Genomic DNA, 27,684 nt, shown 5'->3' on the forward strand with positions numbered 1-27,684 from the left:
AATTTACTTGCTGCCTTCAGTGTCCATGCTGTAATCTGCCCTATACCAGTAACACCAAACTGTGGGTGATTGTATAAAACACCTCCATTGCCCAAGCTTTAATCCTCAATTCTACTGACCTGCTGTTGACTGCTGTTCCACTTTGTACTAACAAAGTCCAACATAAGCCTGAGGAACAGCACCTCATCTTTCATCTAGGCAGGTTGTAGCCATCCAACTTTAACAATGATTGCAACAACTTGTCCTGTACCCACAGTTTATCTCACTTCATAGACCCTGCCTTATTTTCTAAGTATTTCCAGTACCATGTGCTTTTATTTCAGATAAAGAGCATTCTGATGCTCCAGAGTCATCTTAGTTCCAGGACTTGCTTTCTGCCATGTTTCTCCTTTATTTTGCACATCTCCTACAGTAAACTAGAGCCTTTATCTCTCTCTCACACACACACCTACCTGTCACTATCGCCACCTTTCTTTGTTTCCACCCCATCTACTTCTCTACAAATTAAAATACGTTCAATTTCAAGCTTTTCTCAGTGCAGATGAAAGGTCATCCAGCTGAGGTATTCCCCGTTTCCCTCTCCACGGATGCTGCCTGGCTCAGTGAAAATTTCCAGTCTTCTCTGTAACACAAACAAAATGCTGGAGGAACTTAACAGGCCAGGCAGCATCTATGGAAAAGAGTATAGTCAATGTTTCAAGCCAAGACGTTACAAGTTTCAAGCCTGATGAAGGGTCTTGGCCTGAAATGTCGACTGTACTCTTGACCATAGGTGCTGCCTAGCCTGCTAAGTTCCTCCAGCATTTCGTGTGTGCTGCTTGGATTTCCAGCATCTGCAGATTTTTCTCTTGTTAGTATTCTCTGTTTTTATTTCAGATTCCTAGCACCTACAGTTTTTTTTCTTTCTTTTTCAATTGATGCCAGCTAAGAATATGGTCTCCTTGGGGACTGAATGGTTCAGGGGTGTTTTGTAGACTGTCAGAAATACATACAAATCACACGCTCAAAACTGAAAATATGGCTATTCATATTTAATCCAAGTTTAAGGTTGGTCAGTAACTTGTAAGTCTCAGTAGTCTAAACAGAAATTTACATTCAAAAACTTACTTTGATTCCATTCCTGTTATCTTCTTGGTGAAAAATTCATCCACACCCTCATCAACTCTGCTCATGAGGCCATTGTTCTCACTCTCCTGGCATTCTGTTGCAGAAACCTGGCCAAAATTATTTCTTACTTTTAGTAAAGTAATATAAACAGTCAACTGAAACAGCCATAAAGACGTCTGCCCATTTTGTTAACCCATCATCTCCTTTTATTACCAGTATTAGTAACAATTTTCAAAGGTTGGGCTGAAAAATGAGCATTTGGGGAAATGGTTGTGTGCTCAATAATGATTTTGATTCCCTTCAGACAGTTTCACATAAAAACAGGGCCATCGAGAAATTGTATCCATTCCTTCAGGAAGAATGCCAAGTCCATGAGAGACTGGTTCAGAAACCCATCAACGCTGGAAGTTGACTATCACAGTTTTGACAAGTTATTAAATAGGGTTTAAGCACTGTAAACTATGGAGATTGAGAAGAAATCAAGTAGAGTGTCTCTACTTGCCAAGAAAATTAGTTTCTTTTCTTAAAAATGAGCAAAACTAAAGCGTAGTCATCTGTTGTCAGTACAGGTGTCCCCCACTTTTTGAACCTTCGCTTTACGAAACCTCACTGTTATGAAAGACCTACATTAGTACCCTGTTTTCGCTTTCAGAAGGTGTTTTCACTGTTACAAAAAAAAGCAGCGCGTGATAAAAAACCAGCGCACAATAAAAGGCCCCGAGCAGCCGCTCTCCCCTGGATTCTCGCCGGCATTGCCTAAACACATGCCTGTGAGCAGCCGTTAGCAAGATGAGTTCTAAGGTATTGGAAAAGCCTAAAAGAGCTCGTAAGGGTGTTACACTTAGCGTAAAACTAGACATAATTAAGCGTTTTGATCGTGGCGAACGAAGTAAGGACAAAGTGAGTTTGGCTTGTGGAAGCTGACGAACATGACGTTGAAGAGGTTTTGGCATCCCATGACCAAGAACTGACAGATGAAGAACTGATGCAATTGTAAGAAAAAAGGATAACAATCGAAACCAAATGAGTAATGATAAAGTACCACTTTAATTTTGAAAGGGTATGTCGGTTTAGGGGATATTCGCAGGATGGTTTGAGTCCTTACAAAGAACTGTGTGATAGAAAAATGCGCGAGGATCAGCAGTCAAGCAAGCTTTCCACATCAGCCACAGCAGACGACGAACCTCGACCTTCGACATCGAGGCGGGCAGAGATAGAAGATGACCTGCATGCCCTAATGGAAACAGACGATGACGAGATGACACCCCAGTGTCCCACCACCTCAACCCCCAGGCTACGGACAGATACCGATTCGCGGAGAATGCAACAGTAGCCGGGAGGCACACAGCACATCTTTAAGAAAAAAGCTGAAATAAATATGCTAATTAATTAGGTGCCACCAACACATATTTGTCGGCCCAGATCAGAGACGACGCAATCGGAAATCGGCACTGATCTGGGCCGACAATTACGTGCCGGGCAGCACCTAATTAATTAGCATGTTTGTTTCAGCTTTTTTCTTAAAGATGTGCTGTGTGCCTCCCGGCTACCGCTGCACCCCTGCATGCTTCGTGGCAATGTATCGCTCGGCCGCCTGGAGGATGGGGGCCACTGCATCACCCAAACTCCGACTCAGCCTAACACACCATCATCAGTGTGCTCGGCACTGTCTTCCCGATTCCGGTAAGTGATACTACACTGTACATACATTATTTCTACTTTATATAGGCAGTGTATTTTTATGTGTTATTTGGTATGATTTGGCAGCTTCATAGCTTAAAGGTTACCAGAGAGCGCTTGCGCACTGTTTTTGCCAACAGCGCTTGGGTGAGATTTTTGCTACGGAGAATAGTCAGTAATGATTGTGGAAAAATATTTCTACTTTATATAGGCTGTGTATTTATCGTATCATTCCTGCTTTTACTATATGTTACTGTTATTTTAGGTTTTATGTGTTATTTGCATGATTTGGTAGGTTATTTTTGGGTCTGCGAACGGTCACAAAATTTTCCCAAATAAATAAATGGTAATTGCTTCTTTGCTTTACGACATTTCAGTTTATGAACCATTTCATAGGAATGCTCTACCTTTGGGGGATGGCGGGGGAAACCTGTACTTGTTATAGTTTTGCTCTTCCTGATATGTACTTTAATCTCAATGGATACATTAATTTGAAAAGGGAAGTGGTGAATGGGTGAGAGGTGAGGAATTGGTTAATATCTGAAGTAGTCTTTAACAAGATCACAAACACTGGCCCCACAGGACGGAAGATGGGTAACTAATCTAGAAGTTTTACTTGTTTCATCATTCTGCATACTTAAGGGTCAGAAATATGACAAAAGTAGAAGGAGAAAATGGTGACCATCCAAATACTTGACATGCAGCTCCACTGAGTTAACTGTGCTGAGATTGCCCTTTTATGTATTAAGCACGTTGGTGCTCCACCACAAGTTTAAGTTCCTGGCTGAGTTTGGACATCCAAGTCGGAAATACACCCTCATTGCCAAAAGTACCAAAACCCAGCTTCTTCAGTGACAAGCTTGACATCATTAACTCCCAAAATAAAGTCAAACCCAACTTCAAGGAAAGAGATGTGATTGCCCAAGGGAATGCACAGGTGGGACCCACAGGTGGAGCAAGAGGCACTTGGTGGGATGGGTGAGTGGATATTTTAAAGGGTAATCCACTCTCTCAGCCATTTTTGCTGTATGCTCCTGACTCGTAGACGATCAATACATCCCCACTGTTATTTCTCTACTGCTTCGAGCAGTCACAGGCTGGGGATTCAGTCAGTCTACACATTTTCAAAGGCTTCAGAAACAACCTTTTTGTGTGTCCACCCGTCAGTCTCTTGCTGTCACTGAGCTGAGAAGAGAGTGGCTAATTCCGTGGCGGGTATTGGGCCCAGTGGATCTAGGCACAACAAAATGATGATAAGCTCATGAAAACCAGGGCAAGTGCACCCAACCATAGGTTAAGGGGGTTTTCTTCAACACAAAATTTTTATGGACTCTGTGACTCAATTTCACAATAGGAAAATATACGTTTAACAGAAATGGAAGTTTCAGAAAGAAATGTGCATGCAAGTCTTATGATAGTGATTTTGACTAGGTGTATCACTGGGATCTCCTTGCTGGTTGTGGATTTGGGACAAGGGTGTTGTCATTAGTTTCCTTATGCTTTCAGTGGATTTGGAAGATTTCCTGAATGTAGTACTGGCTCCAGTGCTTTTCGGTGGCTGTTACAAGTTGTCCAAATCTCAGCAGTTAGGTTTGAGATCTTGGCCTTCAAACACCATCTTCCTCAGGTGTGTCAAAATTCACATGCTGGTCCACTGAAGGCAACAGTAAATTTTATCAATGAAGTGCTCCTAAAGGGAAGTCAGTCACAGTTTTTAGGGCACAGTCATGGACCATTATAGTTGGGGTTGATTGGGTTGGACTGGGTGGACATATTGGTATAGGAGCAATAAGCAAAAAACTGGAGGAACTCAAGCAACTTTCTCCATAGATGCTGCTAGACCCAGAGTTCCTCCAGCTTTTTGTGTGTTGCTCCAGATTTGCAGTCCTTTGTCTCTTGTGCCTCTATATTGTACATAAACCTTGTTTGATGAATGTTAAGTGTAAGCCCCTTCCTCCCAAGGTTGGTCTCCATAAGCACGCATACGCCAGCTTCCTCTGTGTGCTGTAGCTTGTCTACCAAGGTTGGGGGGACCAATGCTCAGGTCTGTGTGCATTCTACCAAAGCAGAGATTCCAATCATTCTGTCATTTAGCACAAGAGCCAAGATGTCAGCTGCTTAGTTTGCCTACTCAGAGCTTTGTGTGACACAGTATTACTGGGTGCTCATCATCAATCTCCAATCAGCAGATGACAAAATACAATCCCTTCTTGTTAAGGACACGCAGCCTCTGTGATTTCTGTTGCAGTTAAAGGCAAGATAGTCAAGACGTATCATTCTAATGTTAACAGTAAATACTTTTAAAATTAGAATCACAGGCTTTTCAGGTGCGAGAGCGATCAGAAACTGAAGAGAAAACAATCCCAGAAATTGCTCGACTAGGGGTACTTCCTCCACATCTCAACTTCATCTTCACCAAGGCTGATCTAACGTTGACTTGAAACATCGATAACTCCTTTCCTCCCACGGACGCTCTTCAATTCACCAAGTTGCTCCAGCAGACAGTTTGTGGGTCCTGATTCCAGCGTCTGATGAATCTTGTTTGTCACTGCCTGGTTCTTCTGGCTGTTCCCAGTACAAAGAAAGGTAGGAAAGAGTGGCTCTTAATCTAAGGGATCAGCATAATTTTTGGTGATCTTGCACACACTTGACCTCCTTCTTGCAGTGACAGCCTTTCAAACACAATGCTGTCACTAAGCAACCTTTCGCTTTGTGAGGACATTTCTTGATAGACTCCCCTCTTCTTGATTTAAAAAGTTGCCTCAGAAAGGCTTTTATCGACACAGATCAAAAAGAACACACAACCAGACTCTACGGCGCACTTAAGTTCTCCAGGCTTCTGATCTTTATCAAAGATAATCAGATTGCTGGTACAACTGTAATTTTTTTTTGTAATACATTCAATTTGCTTTGTAATGGTTGCCTGACTTTTACAGTCATTTAGTTGTCAATGCCTGAATTTAGCATGTAATCAAAAAGCTGAGTCCGCATCCTTGTCTTCCTGGTGTTCAGATTAGGCAATAGCACGTTTTATATGTCGAGTGCAGAGCCTACTCTCTCCTTGGCATTACGGAGGCTGCACAGAAAAGAGCCATCAGGCCCGTCACCGAGGTATGGATCAAGAGGAGTGACCTGTGGACCAATGGTGCTGGGACACAAGCCAAGCCCTAATCAATCCTGGGTGGGTCACCTGGATGAGGGTGTCTGATGTTGAAAGACCCAAAACACCCCATGACCCCAGGTTACATCACTGATGATGTGTCCCAGCATCAGTATCCTTTAGTGTGGTCTCTATAGACATTGGAATTATCAGCACTGTATGAGTACAAGCGGTTTGTCATGAATGCGAAGAGTATTTTGGTGTGGGTGGTGGATTAAGGAGGAACTGCAGAATTCAAACTCTTGAAAACTGAAGGTGGTACACCAATCCACAGCTTAAGTGTTTTTCTTCAAAGCAAAATTTGATAGGGCACTCTGACTCAATTTCAAATAAGAAAATAGTATTGGCATATCTAACTGAAATTAAACTTTAAAAAAATGAGCATGCAAGCTAATCTTATGATAATGATTTTGACTCTTGAATCTCGTTTAGCACTGGCAATGTCAGGCGCTAATCATCTGCCAGAGCAAGAGAGAAATCTGGTGGAGAAACCCAGTGGGTCTAGCAGCATCTGTGAGGGCAAGGAACTGTCAACATTTCAGGTCAAAACCCTACATCAGGACTAAGATGTCAGTTGGAATTCCTCCAGCAGATTCTTTGTTGCTTCTAGTTCCAGCATCTGCAGTCAGTTACGTCAGCATTCAGGATTAATATGTTGTGAAATTTGTTGTTTTGCAGCTGCAGTACATAATATTTAGAAAGAACTGTAAATTATAATAAGAAATATATATATATATATAAATTGAGTCAGTACTGCAAAAAGAGAGAAAAAGTTAGTCAGTGTTCATGGGTTCACTGTCCATTCAGAAATCTGATGGCAGAGGGGAAGAATCTGTTCCTGAAATGTTGAGTCTGCGTCCTCAGGCTCCTGTACCTTCTCCTTGATGGTAGCAATGAGAAGAGGCATGCCCTGGTCATGCGGGTCTTTAATGTTGGATGCCACCTTCCTGAGGTGCTAGGAAGGTGTCCTCGACGCTGGGGTGGTTAATACCCGTGATGGAGCTGGCTGTGTTTACAAATTTCTGCAGCCTCTTCCGATCTGGGGCAGTGGCCCCTCCATACCAGACGGTGATGCAACTAGTTTGAATGCCCTGCAGAAATCTGTGAGTCTTTGGTGATGTACCAAGAAGTACAGCCGCTGTCGTGCCTTCTTTGTAATTGCATCGACTGGTGTGTACTCCCAAGACTTCTGTTCCTGAGATCCACCATCAATTCTTTGGTCTTATTGACATTGAGTGCAAGGTTGCTGATGTGACACCACTCAACCAGCTGATCTATCTCACTCCTGTACGCCTCCTCGTCACCATCTGAAATTCTGCCAACAATAGTTGTGTCATCAGCAAAGTTATAAGTGCCATTTGAACTGTGCCTCGCCATGCAGTGGTGGGTGTAGAGACAGTAGGGCAGTGGGCTAAGCACGCATCCTCAATGTCAGTGAGGAGGAAATGTTATTTCCAGTCCACACTGACTCTGGTCTCCTGATGACGAAGTTAAGGATCCTGTTGCAGAGGGAGGTACACGGACCCAGGTTTTGGAGCTGGCTTATTAGGACTGAGGGTATGAGGGTGTTGAACACTGAGCTGTAATCAATAAACAGCACCTCCCATAGATATCACTGTTGTGCAGATCACCCAAGGCTGAGTGGAGAGCCAGTGAGATTGCATCCACTGTAGAGCTGTGGCAATAAATGAACTGCAGTGAGTCCAGTTCCTTGCTTTGACGGGAGTCGATTCTGGCCATGACCAACCTCTCAAAGCACTTCATCCCAGTCGATGTCAGTGTAACTGGGTGATAGTCATTGAGGTAGTTCAGTGCTCCTCTTGGGCATTGGTATGATTGCCGCCCTTCTGAAGCAAGTGGGAACCTCAGACTGGAACAGCAAGTGACTAAGGATGTCCTTGAACACACCCACCAGTTGGACGGTACAGATTTTCAACGCCATACTATCAAGGCCTGATGTCCTGCAAGGGTTCACCCTCTTAAAAGATGTTCTGGCATTGGCCTCTGAGACAGAGATCACAGGGTCTCCCAATCATTTGTCAGAGATGCCCTCCTGATATCACACCAGGTGCAACATACAGAAAGTGTCCAACTCTCAGAGGCAAGGTAACTGGTACAAGTGGTTAAATCAGAGGGTAAGTTATCTATGCAGACCAAGGTAATGCGAATCTCATGAGCTTCTTTAATCAGGAGGAGATCTTATGTGTACAAAAGAAAGAAACAAGGTCTTCATTGATTTAAAATGGAAGACTCACAAGGTGATGTTGTGGACAACAAATTAAGTTCAAGTTTACTGTCACCTGGATGTACACATGTATACAACGGAATGGAACAACGTTCCTTCAGACCACAGTGCCCCCACAACACATATCTCACACTCAGCACATATAAGAAAATATTACCTCAAACAAGTTAGTAAAATATAATTCAAAAATGCATGTGAAGTTCCCAGCACAGATAATCAGTAAACAGTGCAGTAAAGAGCTCGCTGTCCGGGTGATGAGACCTTGGTAGTGGCAGAGTATTCACTAGTCTCACAGCCTGAGGGAAGAGGCTGTTACCCAGTCTGACAGTTCAAGTCCTGATGCTCCTGTACCTCCCTCCTGACAGTAGTGGGTCAAAGGGATTGTGGGATGGTGATCCTCTCGGTGGTTTTTACTCCCCTCTGTAGGATCTAGCAGTCCAATGCTCTGCAGCCACTGCACCACACAATGATGCAGCCAGACAGGATGCTTCTACAGAAAGTTGTTAGAATGGGGGCGAGGAGCCTTGCACGCGTCACTCCTCAGGAAGTGTGGATGTTGCTGTGCCTTCTTGTCTAGTGAGCAAGTGTTGTAAGTCCAGGTTAGATCATCCATTATGTGCATACCAAGGAATTCATCCTCTTTACTTTCTCCACGGCAGAGCCATTGACGTGCAATGAAGAGGGATGACCTGCACCTTCCCAAATTCTACAATCATCTCTTTTGTCTGGTCCACATTGAGACTCAGGTTGTTCTCACACCATTTGACAAGCCTCTCCACCTCCTCTCTGTATGACGGCTCATTATTGTTGCTGGAGAGGCCAGCCGCTATTGTGTCATCAGCGAACTTGAGGATGCGGTCTGAGCTGGATCTGGCAGAGTAGTCGTGAGTCAGCAGTGGATGGAGCACCACTGCTCAGCGTGATGGAGCTTGAGATGTTGCTGCCAACTCAGTCCAGCTGGGGCCTGTCTGTCAAGATCCAGTTACAGAGATGGGTGTTGAGATTTTGGACTTCCTCACTAATTGTAACCAGAAAATGAAACTAGACAAGTGCATACCAACTCCCTAACCCCCCCCACAACTCTGAACACCAGTGCCCCAAAGGGATGTATACTGAGCCCTCTTCTCTACTCTCGCTTCACCGATGACCACACTCCTGCTCATGCTATAAACTCAATCATCAAATTTGCAGACGACACAACTGTGATTGGCCTTATCACAACAGTAACGAATCTGCATATGGTGCTGAAACTGTCAGATCGGTGCAGGAACCACAACCTACCATTCAATAACAAGATGGCAAAAGAAACAATATTTGGCTTCAGGAAGGCAGGAAGTCCCGAACAAGCCCCACCGTTCATAAATGGTGAGGTCGTGGAAAGGGTCTCCAGTTTTCAAGTCTTTGAGGATGAACATCACCAAGGAGCTCTCTTGATTCGTCGACGCAACCTCGATAGTAGAGAAGGCGCAACAGCCACTATACCACCCGAGAAGCTTAAGGAGAGCTAATCAGCCTCAAAAATTGTTGGCCAACTTTTATTGACGTGGGGCAGAGAGCATACTGATATACAGAATGACAGTGTGGTACTCTAGCTGCAACAAGGCAGATCACAAAGTACTCCAACAGGTGATTAGGTGGCTGCCTAGAAGTTTGAGGGACAGTAGACTGTTCCAAAGAGGTCCGTTAAGACCCATTAGCTGGGCTGCACAATCCCTCAGCACTTGGCCAGGTATGTGGTCCAGTGCCACAGCCTGGCATAAGTTTACCCTGGCTAGGATCCTCCTTACCTCGGCTGTGGCCAGACAGGGTGCCTGCTCCTCAGGGGGAGAGGAGGCTTTTCCCAATGTCACATCACTCATTGTGTCAAATTCTGCATGGAAGGCATTCAGCTCATCAGGAAGGGAGGCATTACTGTGATGCGCAGGGTGGGTCATGAAATCTATTAAGGTTTGTATACCTTGCCAAATGCGCTATGCATCCCTCGTGTCACAAAGGTCTCCGCACATTTTCTGAGCATAGTCACACTTTGCCTTCCTGATGGTATGGGAGAGTGTGGCTCTTGCTGACCTTAGAGCCGTTTCATCCCCCGATCTGAAGGCAGCAACTTGGTCCTTAAGCAGCGCATGAACCTCTGCAGTCAGCCACGTTTCTGATTTGCCTCGACAGAGTAGTGTTTAATCACAGTAACATCCTCAAAGCACTTTCCTATGTAGCCAGTCACCGATCCCGCATGTTCGTCGATGTTGACGTGATGATTGTAGGTAGGTGGCATTGTCAACACTGGGTGGATTTGCAAAGTTTTCAGTCACCACTACAGGGTTGGATGATTCTTCTGAGACTTTCTCATAATAAATTAGCTGTTGATTTGGTACTGGTTAGTATAAATGTGCGAGCAGAGGGTGCCTTTGGAAAATGTTGTGATCTCTCAAAGACTTCACTTCAACCTTTACATGGTTTCTGTGCTTATGACAATGCATGTCAGTAATCGGACTGTAGTTTCAGAACACCTAAGCTTAATTGGAGGCATAACTAATGTTAAAAGTATAACTGTTTGGGAATAAGGTATTACTATGAGTAAGACAAAATGGACAATTGGCAAGGCTATAAAGAAACACCACAGCTGAAGAGATTCCACTACGACACACTAATAAGCAAGATTAACTCATGGAAGTTCAATCTAAAAATCATTATCATGGATTACTGAAATTCAGTTACAGTCTCCAGGTTAAGGATTGGAGCTACATCTGAACACAGAGACTGAATTATTTATTTTGAAAAATATAATTGAACAAGAAAACAAGACCCCTACCCTTAATTTACAGTATTTCAGCTAACAAATACTGGCCTGCTGATAAGGCCTTACTAATCATCTGAAAGAGTTCCATCAGGCTGATATTGAATGTAGCCACAGGCCTTACAACAATGAATGAGATAAAAATATGGAAGTTAAACAGTGGTTCAATGAGCACAAAAATACTTACAGCGGTCTTGCTTGGCGGTAGCTTTTTGTTCCGCTTGGGTCTAGATTTTGTATAATGCTCCAGTTTCTTTACCTCTTCTGAGGGCAGCTCAGTCATCAAGCTACTGGGCCGTGATGACCTTTCTTGTTTGCTGGAGCTGCCCGAGGCAGGAGTTGAATCTTCAAAATGGACTGGGATCTCCTCCAGGGCCTTATCCAAGTCAAACTCCATCTCTGTACAAAAATTTGACATTAGTGGAACTCCTGAGCATCTTATAACAATATTAAGAAACAGGAACAAGATTAGAGTCTTTGGGCCTCTGATTTTCTCTGCAAGTATATCCCTTCTTACAGGTAAGGAAATCAAGTTTTTTCTATAAAACAAAAGGGCCTGTATCTCTAAATAAATACTTTATCTTTTGAATGCATGTGTTACATTTACCAGAAAGAACTGGTTAAAAAATGTCAGGTAATGATTCTGCTATTCTGATTTAAGCCTCTTCTAGACCCATCACTAGCACACCCCTGTCTTCTTGCTCTTTTCTCTTTCTCCCCAACTTGTTTAACCTTTAATCTTTTCCAGGTCTATTGAACTGTTGTACACAGGAGACTACGGTGTTCAGAATCTGGAACAACGCAACACGCTACAGGAATTCAATGGCTCAGGCAGCATCTATGGAGGGAAATAGCCAGAACATTTCAGGTCAAGACTTTCCACCTGTACTAAAAAAAGGAAGATTATCTGAACTGAAAGAAAGAGGGAAGGTAAAAAGTTTTTACCTCTCCTCTTTCTATCGCCCTGCTGTCTACTGTAAAGAACAATATTTCCAAGATCATCAAGTACCTTCTCTCAAATGCAGCAAAGCTGCTGTAAGTTTCAGAGTGGAAAAACAACTCCAAGGGAAAGGCAGGCAGCAGCAATGACCACTACCAGGTTGCCTTTAAAAGCTTACCAAACTTTCCACTGTCAATTTCAATTGAGAGGGAATGTGGGGAAATTACTCTCAAGAGGAGAAGGCCACCAGTTTATTGACTGACCACAAGGTGGTGCTGCTTTCACATCAACAGCTCCACCTAGTCTCCCACAGGTAGCAAGGCTAACATTTTTTCAAGAGCATTGCATGGCTTGGCAGAAATAAAAATGTCCACTGGTTTCAGTTCAATTTATGCAATAAAATATTGAGTTGCACTAAAAAAGATTTCCTGTTTTCTACTAAAACTTGATGGTTATGTAATTTAAGTGTTTGCTGTCATATGATTACATATATAATTTTTCTTAAAAAGCTACTTAACTATTTTTTGGGAGGTTTGCTGTTTTCTGATCATTAAATTTTCCAACATCAAGGAAACATTTAGGAACAATGGTGCATTTAAGGCTAAAATGATCACACATTATTTCCATATGAAAGTGAGATATGTGGATGTATTTACCAAATGCTCTGGAAACAGGGCGGAGCATTCTGCTGTGGATACTTTTCCTCTTCGACTTGGGAGTCATCTGCCATACAAGACACAATTCTAGTTAATTACTGATGGATAACTATTATCCACAAAGCCTTGCATCATGTGCAGGATTTCAGAACTGAAAATGAGTACTGGTTGAATTTGTATCAAGGTGCATACCCGCACGAACAATACAACACCATTGTTTGGCAAACAGTTAATTCTTTAACAGCAGAAATCACATCATTATTCTTGTTTGAACACAGTTGCTCTACCTTCTTATTGCCCAACAAAGACCACAATTCAAAACAATACTTCGACACAAGAGACTTTGCAGATGCTGGAAATCTTGAGCAACATGCACAGAACACTGGAGGAACTCCGCAAGTCAGGCAGCATCTGTGGAGGGAAATAAACAGTCGAATGGTTTGGGCTGAGACCCTTCACTAGGACTGGGAAAGAAAGGGGCAAAAGCAAGGAGGAGGAGGAGGAGGAGTAAAAGCTGGCAGGTGTGAGCTGTGACCAGGTAAGGGGAAGGTGGGTGTGGGAGGGGGGAATGAAAGGTGATGGTGCGAGAAGCTAGTAAGTGATAGGTAGAAGAAGAAAGGGCTGAAGGAGGAGGAATGAGAGTCACTAGAATAAGGGAAAACAGAAGGGTGGGTGAGTGGGGGGGGGGTTGTGAAAACAGAGGGGAGTGGTTTTGCCTGCAAATGCCCTATGGTTGTGAAAGATATATATAAATGCAAATTTTTTCTTTCCTTCAAGTGATTTACAAGGACTGAAGATATTTTCATAAGTGCAAATTTGAAAGGGAGGCAAACATACTTTCCACAGCAAAGGAAACAATTCCAGAAACTGATGTCAACAATCTGTTTCATATAAGATGAACTCTTCCATTTTCTCTTATCAGGCCAAGTTCAATTGATCAACTGTTACTAAAAGTTAGAAGTTTAATTTTGCAATGCCATTGCTAAGTGTTAGGGCGAATTCTGGAGTTGGGGTATACAGCGAATATTAATTTCACCAGCAACTAAACTTTAGACCTGAACATGGATTGTAGATTGAATTTAAAATGCATCCCTGAACAACAGTTTTCTTGGAGCTGTAGACTGGAATTAATTGCAAACCAGACAATGCTGATTAACATTCATTTTGGGTGTCTGGAGTATAGGTGTGAAGGAGGAGGTGTTGAAAAGTATATGTAATTCAAAGGAAGCATTGTAGATACTTTGTAACTACAGAATTGTCCTGATATTACCTTTGACCTTTAGTGTGTAAAATGTTATGTAATATTGGGTCAAGCAGGCCTCTTCTTACAAGTGTGTCAATACGATGCTTGTTGCTCCTTTTTGCTGAATAAAACACTTCTATATTCACAAGCTCCAGAGTCTCCCTGGTGACTTTGTTCACAGTTACAAGTGTGGAATTTTCAGTGTACTTGCTTCTTCCAGACATGCTTTCTAATTAAGCCCCCCTTCCCACCGTGCCATGCAGAACGCTTGTGGTCCTTTCTTTGTACGCATCCCATTTAGAAGTTCAAAGTTCAACGTTCAAAGTAAATTTATTATCAAAGTACATATATTTCACCAATTTTCTTGCCGTATTCAAGAAACACAGCAGAATTGATGAAAAACTGCACCCAACAGAATGGACAAGCAACCAATGTGCAAAAGACAACAAACTGCAAATGCAAAAGGATAGAAAAAAAAACAATAATAGATTAAAAAAAAGCAACAAATACCATGACATGAAATGAAGAGTCCTTGAAAGTGAGTTCATAGGTTAGGGGAATGGTTCAGTGACGGGGCAAGTGAGGTTATTCGCTCTAGTTCAAAAAGGAGCCTGATGATTGAGGGGTGATATGTAACTGTTCGTGAACCTGGTGGTGTGAGTGCTGGGGCTCCACTACCTTTTCCCTGATGGCAGCAGTGAGAAGAGAGCATGACCTGGCTGGTGAGGGTCCTCAGAATTGGATGCTACCTTGCGGCAGCGCTCTGTGCAGATGTGCTCAATGGTGGGGAGGGCTTTACCCGTGATGGACTGGGCTGTGTCCACTACTTTTTGAAGGCTTTTCCATTCAAGAGCATTGGTGTTTCCATTCCAGGCCAGGATGCAACCAGTCAATATCCTCTCCACCATACACCTGTAGACGTTTACCAGAGTTTTAAGTGACATGCAGAATCTGTGCAAGCTGTTACGAAGGCAGAAGCACTGCTGTGCTTTCTTTGTAATGGCACTTATGTGCTGGACCCAGGCCAGATCCTCTGAAATGATAATACCCAGGAATTTAAAGTTGCTGACCCTCGCCATCTCTGATCTCCACTGAGGACTGGCTCATGGACCTCCGGTTTCCTGCTCCTGAAGTCAATAGTCAGTTCCTTGGTCTTGCTGACATTGAGTGAGAGGATGTTGTTGTAGCACCACGGTCTATATGCTGACTCATCACCGCCTTTGAATCGGGCAATGACAGTGGTGTCAGCGGCAAACTTAAATACAGTATCGGTGCTGTGCCTAGCCACACAGCCACAAGTGTGAAAAAGTAGAGCAGGGGGCTAAGCACACAGCCTTGTGGTGCACCTGTGTTGATGGAGATAGTGGAGGAGATGTTGTTACTAGTCCGAACAGACTAGGGTCTGCAAGTGAGGAAATCGAGGATCCAATTGCACAAGGTGGTATTCAGGCCAAGCTTATTGATTAGATTTGGGTGGCACGTTTCATCAGGGTGCTGCCTAACACTGTAAAGCTGACATAAAACTCAGATAGCATCATTTTCTGAAGAGGAGGAGTCAAGGTGGTACTCAGATGTTCTAGCTAAAATTATTCTCAACACTGATGAGCATTGATAACCATTGTTGTTTATGGGAGCTCAGACAAACTGGCTGTTCCATTTCCTAATTACAACAGGGACGACGCTTAGAAAAGTAATTCATTGTTTTACAGTGTCACCGAAGAGAACTATGGTTTCAAAGGCACCATATAACAGTTGTTTTCCTTTATTTTCTTAAATTGTTAAAAGCACAACAATGGACCTGCATGTTAGGAAAGGGCAATTATATGGAAGATGACTGGAGAAAAGCAGGGAACCATTTTTCAAAAGGTAAGCAAATACAGAACTTGTAATGAAATCTCTGAACAAGCATTTTTAATATGCAAAAACAAACTTTAATAATCATTTAACACATGCATAATATATTACTTCATCTTTCATTCTAGCTCATAACCAAAGCAGATTTTAGTTGAGGCTTGCATACAATTCAAAAGCAAATGAGGTTTTGAAAAAAGCAAACTGGCCAAGAGTAAGCACTGCGATACTTACACTGGTACAGCAGAGAGTCTCCATGCAGCAAAAGGAGAAATCAGAAAATGAAGAAAGAGAAGACATGATGAATATGGTTTTGTATTTCAAAAAGAAAGGGCAACCAGCACAAAAATAATTATTCAACATTCAAAGCTTCAGAAGCCACATACAAGGCAGCGAATGATAGAGGCTTTGCTGACTAGGTGTACACGGTAACAATGAAAATTATTAAAATATTTCACCCAATATTCAGAATGATTAATAAGGACAGCAAGCTATACAGAACAACAGATGCCGGAAGACTGAGAGAAGCATTAACATATAAATGGAATTCTGAAATTAAATATTTGGCTTAGTCATTTCCTTCCACAAGGGATTGGGAACATTAGCTCATTGGTGCCATTCTGAATTAGTTCATGACAGAAGTAGGACTACTAGTGAGAGGAAGGGGAAGTGCAAGACAGGCTGGTAAGTTCATCTTTGTGGAATCTGTTACCTGCTTTCACCTCAGTGAAATGATGTGCTTAAAATGTTATGTCCTGGAAAACTTGTACATAGTTTATCATACAAAGTAATAGATTCTCTACTGATTAGGAAAACTCTGCATTCTAATGCATCTACTGTGGTAAGTTTACTCAGTGGGCCAACTTAAGACTGCGAGGGAAAACTGGACATTTTGCCCAGCTTTTGTTGGAACTCGATGCTTTTGCTGTTGCTTGTGTGAAGGGAGTGGGAGGGGGCTTCGGGGCTTCAATGTTTCTATCATTCATTCTATGGGGTTCTTGTTTTGTAGATGTCTGTGAAGAGTACAAATTTTAGGCTGCATAGTGAATATACTCGCTGATATTAAATGCACCTTTGAACTCTAAGTAATGCATCTTAAAACATTTTATTCCCAAGTACATAACTGTAGGCAACACTCATATTTCACACACAATTTATAAAATTACAACAGTAGAACTTCAAACTCAAAGTATTTATTTTTCTTGTTAATAACACCTGAAATAATCTTGCCTCGGCTTTCAAGATTGAGGCTTAACAATCTATATAAATTAACCATCTATACCAAACAGTTCCTGACTGAGATCACAAAGTCAAAGAACCACAGATAGCCAAGCAAAAAAAAAAGGCCATTTAATCCAACAAGTCTTCCTGGCTCCTCCAAAGACCAAGTTTGTTCCAGTAATTTCCGATGACTCAGCAAACTTTTTCCTCTCAAAATTATTAAAAATAGATTCTCTTCATTTACTTCATCAATGATGTCAATGATTTTGAACATCCCTATCAAATTTCCTTTTTGTCTTCTCTGCCCTATGTCAAATAACCTGAAGTCTACCATTTGTTTCTGAACTTATATGAATAAATCTGTTCTGTGTATTCTTTATCTCTTCATATCTTTTCGTACCTCATTCAATGTTTCATTTGAGGCTCTACTGGAATTAGTTTTTGGTGGCTTTAGTACAATTTCCCACCTTATTCACTTCGAGCCTCTCTTTCACATATCCTGACGACACAAGGTCATGCTGGTCCCCAGAGCAATCTCATCAAGCCTAGTCCCCACTTATTTTCTTGCAGCCTGCTCTCTCTCACACTTGCCCATCAATTCTACCCTGATTTTCCCACCAGACACCTACACAGAGTAATTTACAGAGACCAAACAACCAGCAAATCTTTGGGATTTGGGGGATTAAAAAAACCTCACAAAGTCACAGAGAAAATTTACACCACCTTCTGCTTGGTTAACCAAGATCTGTGCTGGAGTCTCATTCCTTGTCCTCCATTTAAAACTCTGACATTCAGCACTCACTACCTCTACTCATTCTCATATAATTTTCAGTGCCGAGTTTAACTCGCCCAGCAGCCAGTCTACATCCTCTTGACATCTGCTATTTTCCCCAAGGCTCACTACAAACCCAAGTTTTGCATTGCCAGCAGATTTCAGATTGTGTTCTGCCCCAGCAGTAGAGTCATCCAGTATAGAAGGAGACTTTTCATACCACTAAGTGTGCACTGGATGATCAAATGGCCAACCACAGTAAGACCAATTTACCATGGCCAATTAACTTACCTTAGAGACGTGGGAGAAAACCAGAACACCTGCAGGAAATCTATTGCCATATATCAAAATGGCTGCAGTCCTTATACTAAACCTTGCAGACTTCCCACGAGTCCAAAAAACAGCAGTCACCGTCACACTGCTCCTCAGTTATGTACGGGTGCTGCTAACTCCCCCTACAAGCAGGGTCTCGTCCTGAAACCGACTATCTATTTATTTCTACAGATGCTGCCTGACTTGCTGAGTTCCTCCAGCACTTTGTGTGGGTTGTTTCAAATAAATGATCCTTTGAGTGGCTGGACTCCTGCTAGTGAATCACACTGCCAAGTTGTATCACAAATTTAGCATAACACTGCTAAATATTTCCAGCAGGCCGTAGTTATCAGAGCACTAATTCTGCAAAGTAGTCAAGACTTTGTACTGCCATTACAAAAGTGGCTCATTGGTGGACCTCTACGCGGAACACAACTGTCACTGTTTGGAGGATTGTGTACCGCAGTGACCCAGAGAGCTATGTTGGTGGGAGTCAGGGCTTTATACTTTGGCTCTTGGTAGTTATCCATGCCAAACAAATCAAATGGTAGAGACCAGACTACGAGTGCTCCACTGGACCCCCAGGTTTGGGGGTTCAGCTCAGGGCTAACAAGCCTGACTAGTAAAACAAAATTGTTACGGAAACGCCAATGAATAATCCTTCTATATCTGAGTGTGATAGCATGCCCGAGTCTCCAGCTGGGACTTGCATGACTGACAGCAGGGAAAACCGAGGGGAGACTACTGACATGATGGAGGAAGCCCTGAGCACCACCAGTGATGGAGGACCTTCACGGCTGCCCTAAATGCCAGCGGCGTAACAGGCCGTAAATAAGTCAGTCATTAGTGGTGTTAGTTGTAGACTCAATTCTGAATTTAGGCTGAATATTCAGCACAACTGTAGAAATGTTGTCAAAGAAAATAAATTCTTATTGACATTACAATGAGAACTAAATGCATCACTTCCAATCTCCAGGAAATTTGTGACCTGAACAAAAGTGCTTTCTATTTGTGACTTTTACTTCTTTCCACGCATGGCAGGTAAAATGCTAATGCACTTAATAATGAAGTATTCCAAATTATTGCCTCGAGGAATCAAAACCACCATGAAAATACCACTATGATTTGGGAGAATGAATCAATTGTCAACACAATAAATGGTTCCTCATTTGGAGTAATGATAGCAAATAGAACTTAGAGCAGTCTTATTTCCGTCAGTGACATAGAAGTTTCAAGTATTCCACAGTCTTTTGTGTTTTCAAAACATACTTCTAATAGATCAGCATAAAGCTACTATTCAAAAACCATTAATTTGCCTGTCAAGGTTTAAATTAGTCAAGCAACGCAAGAATTAAACAGTATTATTTGTACCAAAACGTAATGTGCTTCAATTTAAACGATTTGCTGCTGCCTCATATAAATGCTGCCTTGCTCTCAATCCCTTAGTTACCTTCTAGAACTTGCTGGATCGGTGCAGTAATTGCTTATTAAACTTGTCACTCATATTTAAACATGCAAGTTTCCTTTTAATGACACGGCCATCAGCTCGCTAGCTAAGAAAATTAACAATTTAAACTATTGGCTCATTTCTGCACATTGTAAATTCATCTGGCACATTTAATATTTTCCCCAATTTATTACTTTCTTTTGTTAAATCCAAACTTGGATTGTTTTCTCTAGGCCCTAGAGAAAAGGGGTTCCCAATCTGGGGTCCATGGACCCCTCAGTTGATTGTGTAAAAAAGCTAGGATCTCCTGCTTTAGGCATTGCAGACTAAGGGACAAACTGATAAAAGTATACCAAAGTATTTTGTTCTACACAATGAGTGGTAGGTGCCTGGAACACAATGCCTGGGAGGTGAAAGAAGCAGATGCCACAGCAATGTTCAAGGGGCATTTAGAATAATATAAAGCAGGATACTAAAAGTTTTTTTCAGTCATATAAAGAGTAAAAGGGAGGTGAGGGTTGTTACTGGACCACTGGAAAATGATATTGGTGAGGTAGCAATGGGGGACAAAGAAATGACAGATGAATTTAATAAGTACTTTGCTTCAGTCTTTACTGTGGAAGATGCTAGTTGTATACCAGAGGTCCATGAGTGTCAAGGAGCAGGAGTGAATGCCATTGCTATTACAAAGGAAAAAGTGCTAGGCAAACTGAAAGGTCTTAAGGTGGATCAGTCACCTGGGCCGGATGGACTACATCCCAGAGTCCTGAGAGAGGTTGCTGAAGAGATAACAGTCATGATCTTTCAAGAATCACTTGATCCTGGCATGGTCCCTGAGGAATGGAAAATTGCAAATGTCACTCCACTCTTTAAGAAGGGAGGAAGGCAAAAGTAAGGAAGTTTTTAGGCCAGTTAGTCTAACCTCAGTGGTTGGGAAAGTGTTGGAGTCTATTACTGAGGATGAGGATACAGGGTACTTGGAGAGTAATGATAAAGTAAGTCAAAGTCAGCATGGATCCTGTAAAGGGAAGTCTTCCCTGACAAATCTGTTAAGAGTTCTTCAAGGAATAGCAGAGTGGACAAAGGAGTCATTTACTTTTCAAAGTGGATGCCATTTACTTGGATTTTCAGAAGGCATTTGATAAGGAGCTACACATAAGACTGCTTATCAAGATACAATCCTATGGCATTACAGGAAAGATACTGGCATGGATAGAGGAATGGCTGACAGGCAGGAGACAGCAAATGGGAATAAAGGGGGCCTTTGCTGGTTGGCTGACTAGTGACGTTCCTTAGGGTCAGATTGGGACAGCTATTTTTCACTTTGTTTGTCAATGATTTGGATAATAGAATTGCTGGCTTTGTGGCAAAGTTCTGCAGATGATACGAAGATAGACGGAGGGGTAGGTAGTGCTGGGAAAGCAATGTGATGCAGCAAGACTTAGACAAATTGGAAGAATAAGAACATAATAAGACCATAAGAAACAGCAACAGAAGTAGGCCATTTGGCCCATCGAGTCTGCTCCACCATTCACTCATGTGCTGATCCGATTCTTCCAGCCATCCCCATTCTCCTGCCTTCACCCCATACCCTTTGATGCCCTGGCTAATCAAGAACATATCTATCTCTGCCTTAAATGCACCCAATGACTTGGCCTCAACAGCCGCTCGTGGCAACAAATTCCACAGATTTACCACCCTCTGACTAAAGTAATTTCTCCGCATCTCTGTTCTAAATGGACGTCCTTCAATCCTGAAGTTATGCGCTCTTGTCATAGAATCCCCTACCATGGGAAATAACTTTGCCATATTTAATCTTTTCAGTCCTTTTAACATTCGGAATGTTTCTAAGAGATCCCCCTCATTCTCCTGAACTCCAGGGAATACAGCCCAAGAGCTGCCAGACGTTCCTCACACAGTAACTCTTTCATTCCTGGAATCATTCTCCTGAATTTTCTCTGAACCCTCTCCAATGTCAGTATATCCTTTCTAAAATAAGGAGCCCAAAACTGTACACAATACTCTGACTGTGGTCTCACAAGAGCCTTATAGAGCCTCAACATCACATCCCTGCTCTTATGTTCTATACCTCTAGCAATGAATGCCAACGTTGCATTCACCTTCTTCACAACCAACTCAAACTGAAGGTTAACCTTTAGGGTATCTTGCACAAGGAATCCCAAGTTCCTTTGCATCTCTGCATTTTGAATTCTCTCCCCATCTAAATAATAGTCTGCCTGTTTATTTCTTTCACCAAAGTGCATGACCATACACTTTCCAACATGGTATTTCATTTGCCACTTCTTTGCCTATTCCCCTAAACTATCTAAGTGTCTCTGTAGGCTCACTGTTTCCTCAACACTACCCGCTCCTCCACCTATCTTTGTATCACCGGCAAATTTAGCCACAAATCCATTAATACCGTAGCCCAAATCATTGACATACATCGTAAAAGGCAGCGGTCCCAACACTGACCCCTGTGGAACTCCACTGGTAACTGGCAGCCAGCCAGAATAGGATCCCTTTATTCCCACTCTGTTTTCTGCCAACTAGCCAATGCTCCACCCATGCTGGTAACTTCCCTGTAATTCCATGGGCTCTTTATCTTGTTAAGCAGCCTCATGTGTGGCACCTTGTCAAAGGCCTTCTGAAATTCCAAGTACACCATGTCTACTGCATCTCCTTTGTCTACCCTGCTTGTAATTTCCTCAAAGAGTTGCAGTAGGTTTGTCAGGCAGTACTTTCCTTTCAGGAAACCATGCTGGCTTTGGCCTATCTTGTCATGTGCCTCCAGGTACTCCATAATCTCATCCCTAATAATCGATTCCAACAACTTCCCAACCACTGATGTCAGGCTAACAGGTCTATAGTTTCCTTTTTGCTCCACCCTTCTTAAATAGCGGAGTAACATTTGCAATTTCCCAGTCATCCGATAGAATGCCAGAATCTATCAATTCTTTAAAGATCATCGTTAATGCCTCCACAATCTGTCCAGCTACTACCTACAGAACCCAAGGGTGCATTCCATCAGGTCCAGGAGATTTATCCACCCTCAGATCATTAAGCTTCCTGAGCACCTTCTCGGTCGTAATTTTCAATGCACAAGCCTCACTTCCCTGTCACTCTTGAATGTCCGGTGTACTGCAGACCTCTTCCATTATGAAGACTGATGCAAAATACGCATTCAGTTCCTCTGCCATCTCTGCATCTCTTATTACAACATCTCCGGCGTAATTTTCTATTGGTCCTATATCTACCCTCAATTGTCCTTTACCCTTTATTTAAGGTGGGGGCTTATACGGGAGGCAGGGTTTGAGGGTCGGCACAACATTGTGGGCCGAAACGCCTGTACTGTGCTGTACTATTCTATATACTTAAAAAAGCTTTTAGTATCTTCTTTGATATTAGTCACCAGCTTTCTTTCCTAATCATCTTTTCCTTCCTAATGACCTTCTTAGTTTCCTTCTGCAAGCTTTTAAAAGCTTCCCAATCCTCTATTTTCTCACTAGCTTTGGCTTTCTTGTATGCCCTCTCTTTTGCCTTTACTATGGCTTTGACTTCACTTGTCAGCCATGGTAGTGTCCTTCTTCCCTTTGAAAATTTCCTCTTATTTGAAATATATCTGTCTTGTATTCCCCTCATTTTTCACAGAAACTCCAGCCATTGCTGTTCTGCTGTCATTCCTGCAAATGACCCTTTCCAGTCAACTCAGCCAGTTCCCCTCTCATGCCATCGTAATTTCCTTTATTCCACTGAAATACTGAGACATTGGATTTTATTTTTTCCCTCTCAAATTTCAATGTGAAATCGATCACATTGTGAGCACTGTTCCCTAAGGGTTCCTTAACCTTAAGCTCTCAGATCATCACAATACCCAATCCAGCACAGCCGATCCCCTAGTGGGCTGAACACAAGCTGTTCTAAAAAGCCATCCCTTAGACATTCTACAAATTCTCTCTCGAGGTCCAGTACTGACCTGGTTTTCCCAAACCACTTTCATGTTAAAATCCCCAAAGATTATCATGACATTGCCTTTTTGACATGCCTTTTCTATCTCCTACTGTAATTTGTAATCCACATCCTGGTTGCTGTTTGGAGGCCTGTATACAACTGCCATTAGGGTCATTTTACGCTTGCCATTTCTTAACTGAACCCACAGAGACTCTACACGTCCCGATACTATGCCATCTCTTTCTAATGATTTAATATTATTTCTTGTACACAGAGCCACACCTCCCCCGCTGCCTACTAAGCTATCTTTCCGATACACCATAGATCCTTGGACGAATGTCCTTGGAATGGGCAAATAAGTGGCAGTTGGAATACAGTGTTGGGAAACATATGACAATGCATTTTGGTAAAAGGAGCAATCGTGTGGATTATTATCTAAATGGGGAGAAAATTCAAATGTCAGAGGACTGAAAAGTCCTCGAGCAAGACTCCCAGAAGCTTCATTTACAGGTTGAGTCTGTGGTAAAGAAGGCAAGTGCAATGTTGGCATTTATTTCAAGAGGAGAAAAATATAAAAGCAAGGAGATAATGCTGAGCCTTTATTAGACACTAGTCTGGCCACACTTGGAGTATTGTCAGCAGTTTTGGGCCTCATGACTCAGAAAGGATGTGTTGTTGTTGGGAAAAGTCCAGAGGAAGTTCATGAGGATGATTCTGGGAATGAAGGGGTTAACATACAAGGAGTGTTTGGCAGCTTTGGGCCTGTACTCAATGGAACTCAGAAGAAAGTGTGGGGATCTCATTGAAACCTACCGAATGTTGAAAGGACTAGACAGGGTGGATGTGGAGAGGATGTTTCTATGGTGGGGGTATCCAGAATTAGAGGGTACAGCCTTAAAATTGAGGGACAACCTTTCAGGTAAGGAGGAATTTTTTTGGCCAGGGAATAGTGAATCTGTGGAATGCTCTACCACAGACTGCAATGGAGGCCAAGACTGTGGGTATATTTAAGGGGAAGGTTGATAGTTTCCTGTTAGGTCAGGGCATCAAAAGATATGGCGAGAAGGCAGGTGTGTGGGTTTGAATGGGATTCGGGATCAGCCATGATGGAATGGCTGAATGGCCGAATTCTGTTCCTATGCCTTAGAGAAACACATCTAAACCGGCAGGGAGTAGGGGATGTCAGATTGGCATCAGGGCTGGCATTGGCATGGTGACAGGTAGGGCCTGTCCCTGTGCTGCAATATTCTATGGTTGATGTTCATGGGTTAAGGAGACAGACCAGTGTCACTTTTGTTCATGATCTCTCAGATGCCCTCCACCCTCACTGCTACACTATACTGTCAGTAGGTATGGCTTCAAACACTGCAAGAACTAAGGACAGAATTTCACAAGATTTGCAAGATGAGCCTAAGGCTTGTAGAATGAGCAGTTCATTATTAGTATGGGTCTGTTGTCAATAATCAAGAAATAATAAAAACCAAGGTGAAGGGAAACAGCTGGCAAAATTCAAAACAACACATAAAGTTCACCGCACAACCAATCACTGATGAGATTTCCTCCACACATCACAACTGCGTTTCCAAATGGCGACCAATCAGCTGACTGAAAAGTATATAAAGGCCAAGCATTTGGAGGACACACACAATCAACAGCGCACTGATGATGTCTCCTCGCATGGTGAAGGAACGTTTGCAAGTAAATTGCCAAGATTAGAGAACAACTTAACCCAAGCATAACTTGCTATGTTGGACTGAAACACGAAGGAATAAATTAAACTGGTACAGTTCATGAACAGGTTTGTGAAACTGAGAAGCGTTTTCATTAATGTTACTTCTTTTGCTGTCTGTAGCTGATGTGATGGCCTGGGCTTTAAACTGCTAATTGAAAGCAGCTCGTATTACTTAATCAGTCTGATGGCACTGTGACTGATGTTGTATTTGGTAGCTGGAAGAGGAGGCTGTACTTTAACTGAGCATTAGCAATCCGAGTGATGGATTCTTTCATGCAGTGCTCTGGAGACACAAGAGACTGCAGATCCTGGAACCTTGTGAACCAAGTTATCTCCTGGGAGAGCTCAGCGGGTTGAGCAGCATCACTGGGGGCAGGGAGGGAGAAGGATTTTGAGGGGGGGAAGGAGGGAGGAGGGAGAAGGAGGGGTGGGGGAGGAGGGGTGGGGGAAGAAGGAGGGAGGGGGAAGAAGGAGGGAGGGGGGAGAAGGAGGGAGGGGGGAGAAGGAGGGAGGGGGGAGAAGGAGGGAGGGGGGAGAAGGAGGGAGGGGGAGAAGGAGGGAGGGGGGAGAAGGAGGGAGGGGGAAGGAACTGCAGCACTGCGAACCTGATATACAGTAAGGTTTTAATATAAAGTGAAGACAAGTCCTCTTTCCTCTTACACATACTGCTTGACTCACTGAGTTCGCCCAGCTGGTTGTTTGTTGGTTCATACAATGTTATATCTTCCAAACGACAACACTTAATAATAAAGAAGGCAACTAAGTGATGTAAAATGCTGTTAATTCAGAATTAAATCAATAGCAATGGAAAAGTAGGTTTCAAGTGATGGAGTCCTTGTGTATTTATTGACCAGATTTATGTCTTGCTTCATTACCTAACACCAAGCAAATGGAGAGAGAAAACATCACTTAAAAATACATATTTCAAGTTCACAATAGAGAACAGATTTACACCTAACCAAATGGAGTGTGGGTTGGTTGAGATTAATAAGTGATAAGACATCAAAAAGCATCCATTAAATCAGCTCAGTATCCCCCTTCTCAACAGGATGGCCTCCTGAGATCATGGAAAATCTGTGGATTATTCAGAAAAGAAATGCTCTAACCACAAAGGCAAGTCCTGAGGGAATGCTGATGCTCATATCATGCAACAATTGTAGCTAGCTAAAAGTAACAATGGAAACAGAATCAGGCCATTGTCTTTTAAGTGGAAAAGAATTTTCATGACTTCATTCCAAATTACTTTTCTTGAATTTTAAGAACATCCTCTCTAGTTCTTGATTCCTTTACAGAAAAAAGAATTTCCTCCTGCATATTCTACCTAACCCTTCATCATGCATACACAAAGAAATAAAGCCAAACTGTGGACGTGATTATTAAAACTGGAATACACTCATCTAACTCAACTCCCACTTTAACACGTCTCCAACCCAGCAGTTTCCATACATATTTTAACTGTTAAGAATTGAAAACCTTAGCACCATTGCAGTGTGATAAGCAAACCAACCATCTGCAACCTCAATGACCTCATCACGTACAAGGACAACAATGTGGATAGATGAGGACCACTGAGGACATTGTACTGTGATTAATGCTCCAAGGACCACATACGTTTCTTCACACTAAAGGAAATGTTCTCTGGGAGATGCACCCCACACCCTGAGAATTCTAGCAACATAAAAACTATTTAATTATTTAAATACTTGAACAAAATTAATGTACATTATAACAAAACTACCTTAAAGTTTGTGGCCAGTGGTGAAATTATAGCACAAAGTAATCTGCCTGCAAGGAAGCCAAAGGTAACTTCTCATATAAATACACACACACAAAACTGCTTCAAGTATCAAGGTACATACTGCCTGTGCGCATGCGCCGGTCGTGCACGCAGCTGGTTACAGTTGCTCCGTAATTTCTTACTTTTAAACTTTTTAAACTTAGTTACTTGTTGTATTTTTTTTCTCTCACGGTAACACGTCGAAGCTGCACCCTCTCTAACATGCTGGTGGAGAGCGTGTTACTTGTTTTTTTAGCGCTGGAATTAGTTTAACCAATTTCCCCCGGGATCAATAAAGTATGACTATGACTATAAATTAAAATATTCCATCAGCTTAGAATAATGAACACAGTACTCTTCTTTAAATAGAGACATGCATCGAACATAAACACTGCACTGCAGAATCTGTCTGTCTTTATAACAAACCAGAATTTGCAGTTCCAACTCTGAAACTGTCAATACACTAGTTAACAAATAAAGATTTCTTCTTATTCTTGAGATAATATTCAGCTTTTAAAAATAATAATAGAAATAACACTCTGGTCAATTTGTTCACCATTTTAAAATTACTTGAGGCTCTTAAACATTAGTTGTGGAGGAATGTCAAGTACAAACACCCTGACACCAATTTCCAAACATGCATTTGGACCCTGGCTATGTCTTGGGCAGCAACATCAGCAAGAATCATTCTGATGTTTTGACATACAGTTCTTTAGTTTCCAAATTTAATTAAATGAGGCTCAAATATGGAAAACTTGAGCTACAAAATTGGGATCAATCAGAAACAAGTATGCTG

General features: G+C 42.3%; 1 protein-coding gene across 4 annotated transcripts in view; it reads right to left on the reverse strand.

Annotated features, from left to right (window-relative positions):
- LOC134358043 (F-actin-uncapping protein LRRC16A-like) overlaps positions 1-27,684 on the reverse strand; it is a 342,999-nt gene that overhangs the window by 39,006 nt on the left and 276,309 nt on the right. For all 4 annotated transcript variants that reach the window (XM_063069926.1, XM_063069928.1, XM_063069927.1 and 1 more), the window contains 3 exons: positions 12,583-12,649; positions 11,174-11,385; positions 1,108-1,214 (listed from right to left, as the gene is read on the reverse strand). In XM_063069926.1, coding sequence (XP_062925996.1) covers positions 1,108-1,214; positions 11,174-11,385; positions 12,583-12,649 — 386 coding nt within the window. The remainder of the gene's footprint in view (positions 1-1,107; positions 1,215-11,173; positions 11,386-12,582; positions 12,650-27,684) is intronic.

The sequence above is a fragment of the Mobula hypostoma genome, chromosome 17, assembly GCF_963921235.1.
Source record: "Mobula hypostoma chromosome 17, sMobHyp1.1, whole genome shotgun sequence".
Classification (NCBI taxonomy): domain Eukaryota; kingdom Metazoa; phylum Chordata; class Chondrichthyes; order Myliobatiformes; family Myliobatidae; genus Mobula; species Mobula hypostoma.